This window comes from Arachis ipaensis, chromosome B03 (genome assembly GCF_000816755.2).
Source record: "Arachis ipaensis cultivar K30076 chromosome B03, Araip1.1, whole genome shotgun sequence".
Taxonomy (NCBI): Eukaryota; Viridiplantae; Streptophyta; class Magnoliopsida; order Fabales; family Fabaceae; genus Arachis; species Arachis ipaensis.
In genome coordinates, this window is record NC_029787.2 from 47,747,703 (window position 1) to 47,751,596 (window position 3,894).

Sequence of the window (3,894 nt, forward strand, 5' to 3'; positions counted from 1 at the left end):
TCTAATAAACAATAAAAATATAAATATATTATAATGTAAATTTTAAAAATATACAAATAAATACATGTATAGCACCAATAAAGTTTTATGATCTTATTAAAGTATAAAATAGTAGTAATAAATTAAATAAACTTGCAATAACAAGAAGCTAAATTCAACAATAGGTAGCAATACCGAATGAACGATCAAGTCTAAAGTCTAAATAAGTCGCGAACTCGACCGAAAAAGTAGTTGGTCACAAGGAGAGTATAGCGGCTAAATATGAAAAGGACTATTAGGGTCTATCAGTCTTTAGTTCGGTTTCTCTTCTCTAAAAGAAGACAAAGCTTAGTTAAAAAGCTAATTGTTCCGATTTGGTTTGATTCATCGGTTTTTGCATATAAAATAAATGGAGTTTAAAATTATGTAGATGTCCTAAATTAGAATTGGTTATATGCCCTATCCTGAATATTTTTATATAAATCAAATCAAATTGACTCAATTTATTCTATTTACATATAAATTGAACAGGCCTATTACACATACAAGCCTTTTTGGTTTACAAGTTATACAAGTTGGGTTAAACCCAACAAAAACCACTTTCATGTATACGAGTGTGTACACATGCGTTCCACTCAACCGTTTCAATAGTGTGCTCACTCACGAAGTCACCATTATGAAAGACGGTTCTTCTTCCTTGATCAAAACCACAACCGTGAAGATTCAAACGACGTTTGAAATCTCTGAAGAAACTGTCAAAATCGTCGCCAACCTCGAGGAAATCAACAAGAAAACTTCAAAATCTCCATAAAAAAGCACCGAAACAAAAGAAGAAAGATTATTCAAGATACCGTTTTACTAATCTTCGAGGTTTTTCACTTTTCTCTTTCTCATTTCGAACGCGAAACACTATATAATCGTATTTCTATTTATTAAGTAGATTCATTATGTGTTCTTGGTTTAAAATAGATATTATTGTTCTGGTCAAACTGTTCAATCGATGATAACTGTTTTATGTACTGTTTCGCAAATAGTTTAACGATATTTTCATGTGTTTTTGTGAATGTTTGCATGTTTGGAACTGAGTTTGTATAAATAGAAACTTTCGCTGTATTTCAAGTAAATTAGACTGTAACTGGTGCTGTTGTTCTTGAATATTGTCCTTGTGCATCTAGTGTCATTTTATGCATCTTTGGTTGACTTGAACATCATTTTGAACTCATATTATGTCTTGTAATCTAAAAAATAATAGAGGTGTATGTGGTTGGTATTTCGGTGTATATCAAGGGATTTCGAGTGTAACTGGTGCTGTTGTCCTATACCAGGTATAACTAGAAATAGATTATTGTCCTTGTGCATCTGGTGTCATTTTATGCATCTTTGGTTCACTTTAACATCATTTTGAACTCATATTATGTCATGTAATCTAAAAAATAGTAGAGGTTTATGTGGCTTGTATTTGGGTGTATATCATATGAATTCAAGTGTAACTGGTTCTGTTGTCCTATACCTGGTGTAACTAGAAATAGAATATTGTCCTTGTGCATCTGGTATCATTTTATGCATCTTTGGTTGACTTGAACATCATTTTGAACTCATATTATATCATGTAAACTAAAAAATAGTAGATGTGTATATGGCTGATATTTGGGTGTATATCATGGGAATTCGAGTGTAACTAGTTCTGTTGTCCTATACCTGGTGTAATTAGAAACAGAGTATTGTTCTTGTGCATCTGGTGTCATTTTATGCATCTTTGGTTGACTTGAACATCATTTCGAACTCATATTATGTCATGTAAACTAAAAAATAGTATAGGTGTATATGGCTGGTATTTGGGTGTATATCATGGGAATTCGAGTGTAACTGGTTCTATTTTTATCCATTAACAATATTTTTTATTCCTTACAGTAAAAATGGCAAGCAAGAACCCTGCTCCAAAAAAATACAATGTAAGCTCATATATATTAGGCCAACTCAGTTTTTCTTTGTATAAACATAGCTTATTTAAATGATTCTCGTTTTGTTTCCTTACAGAAAACCAAAGATTTGAGATGCTCAACAAGACTATTGAATGAAAAATTCCAAAACACGAGTGAAGAAAAGAAGGCCATCGTCCAAGAATTGGGATTTGATAGTTTGATGCACATCCCACCGATGAAAATGCCACATAAACTCTTGAAGGAGTTGGCATATTCCTTTAATTTGGTAAGAAACAGTTTGAACACCTGGTACGATGTATTGACCATTAACCCAGATAATATAGAAGCTGCCCTTGGCTTGAATGTATCTGGTAACTTGCATTCTTTGTAATCCATTCTTTTGAACTCATATTATCTTATGTAATTAAAAAATAAATTTAGGTGTATATGGCTGGTATTCCAGTGTATTTCAACTGAATTGGAGTGTAATTAGTGATCTTGTTTTGCTGCTTTTGTAGGGGACCTATTTCCAGAAAAAGTTAATTTTAAAGAGTTATTTGAGGAGAACAAAGAAGTTTACAGAAGGTTCTAGGAAAAAATATTGAAGAATCTGACGGATGAGATGATGGATATTGGTGTTGACACTGATGAAGATCGGCTTATGTTCAAGAAGGTCTTCAACCTCTATATTCAAATGGCGCTTATTTCCGACAACAATAAACAAAGTTTCTCCAATCTACATGCCTCCAATTTTTCGTGTGGACAACATAAGGAAGTGGAACTGGGGTGGCCATGTCCTCGAATTCATCATCAAGGGCATAAGCAAGCACCACTTGAAAAAGAAAAAATCCATTGATGGCTGCCTATATGCCTTGATGATTGTATACTTTCATGAATCGAAACAAAAAAACAAGAATGCTGATGCAATTCTTGGACCGCCCTGGGTGAGGCATTGGACTAAGGAGTTACTGCTTCAAAGGATCAAAGATGAAACTCACGGTCATATGGTAACTGAACAGAATACTTTCTCTAATTTGGGTGTATTTGCTTTATGTACATGATATAAACTAATGTTTTAACTGTTTCAGGGCATCGTCAAGAGGACAGAACTGAAAAAGAAATTGAAGACAATGAAAAAGGAAGAAAAGAAGGAAAAAAAGAGAAAGACAAAAAAGAAGGAGGACATTTCATCGGAGAGTAATATTGCTATTTCCTCTGAGTCTAAGTCTGAACAAGACTCAGAGGAATCAACAAAAACAAGAAAACAACCAACCAGAATAGCAAAAAAGTAAGTAATATTTTTCAGTGTATTTTGTCATTTTTACTGTATTTTTTGCTAATGATTGTTTGCTGTCCAGAATGGTATCCAAAAAGAGGAAACAGATTGTAGAGTATTCATCTTCGAAAAGAGAAAGTGGATCTGATGATGAGTAAGATTCTGAAATTGTCATTGCATTGCTATATTTTCTGTTTATATCAAAATTTTATGTATTAAAAGAGTGTTTCTCATTTATTGCCAGAAGTGAAGAATCAGAGCCAATAATAAAAGAAAAATCGAAGAAAAAAGTTCAGACTCCACCAAAAAAGTATGCATTGATTTCGGGGGTATTTTATCGTCAATTTTGTTGTGTTTGTATGATTGATACTTCTTTGATTTCCAAGATGAAATCCAAAAAAAGAAAGCACATTATTGAGGATTCATCTTCTGAAAAAGAAACTGAATCCGATAATGTGTAAGATACATTGTAAAACATACAACAATTTTTTAGAGAATCAAAAAGAAAATAAAAACAAATAAAAAGGCTACACAAAGGTATGTTGTTTTTTGGTGAATATTGCCGATTTTAAGGTGTTTTTGTTGCTGATGATTGTTTTTGCTTTTCCAGGATGCAGGAAAAAGGGCATACATATCGGAAGCTGGGCTTCCCTCGACGGAAGCTCACTATGACTCATCCCAAACATAAGATCCTTTATTTGATAACATTTTTTAGAT

General features: G+C 32.8%; 1 protein-coding gene across 1 annotated transcript; it reads left to right on the plus strand.

The window, feature by feature from the left end:
- Window positions 2,303–3,257, plus strand: LOC110269681. The gene is made up of 2 exons (XM_021117570.1): window positions 2,303–2,908; window positions 2,990–3,257. Exons 1-2 carry the CDS (start codon window positions 2,549–2,551, stop codon window positions 3,191–3,193), a joined length of 564 nt encoding a protein of 187 aa, XP_020973229.1. The 5' UTR covers window positions 2,303–2,548; the 3' UTR covers window positions 3,194–3,257.

Excerpts from the sequence above, each read along its gene's own strand:
- LOC110269681 (XM_021117570.1), top strand. The coding sequence starts at position 2,549 with ATGAAGATCGGCTTATGTTCAAGAAGGTCTTCAACCTCTATATTCAAA. Across the intron at positions 2,909-2,989 it reads ATGAAACTCACGGTCATATG|GGCATCGTCAAGAGGACAGA; the intron begins GTAACTGAACAG and ends TAACTGTTTCAG.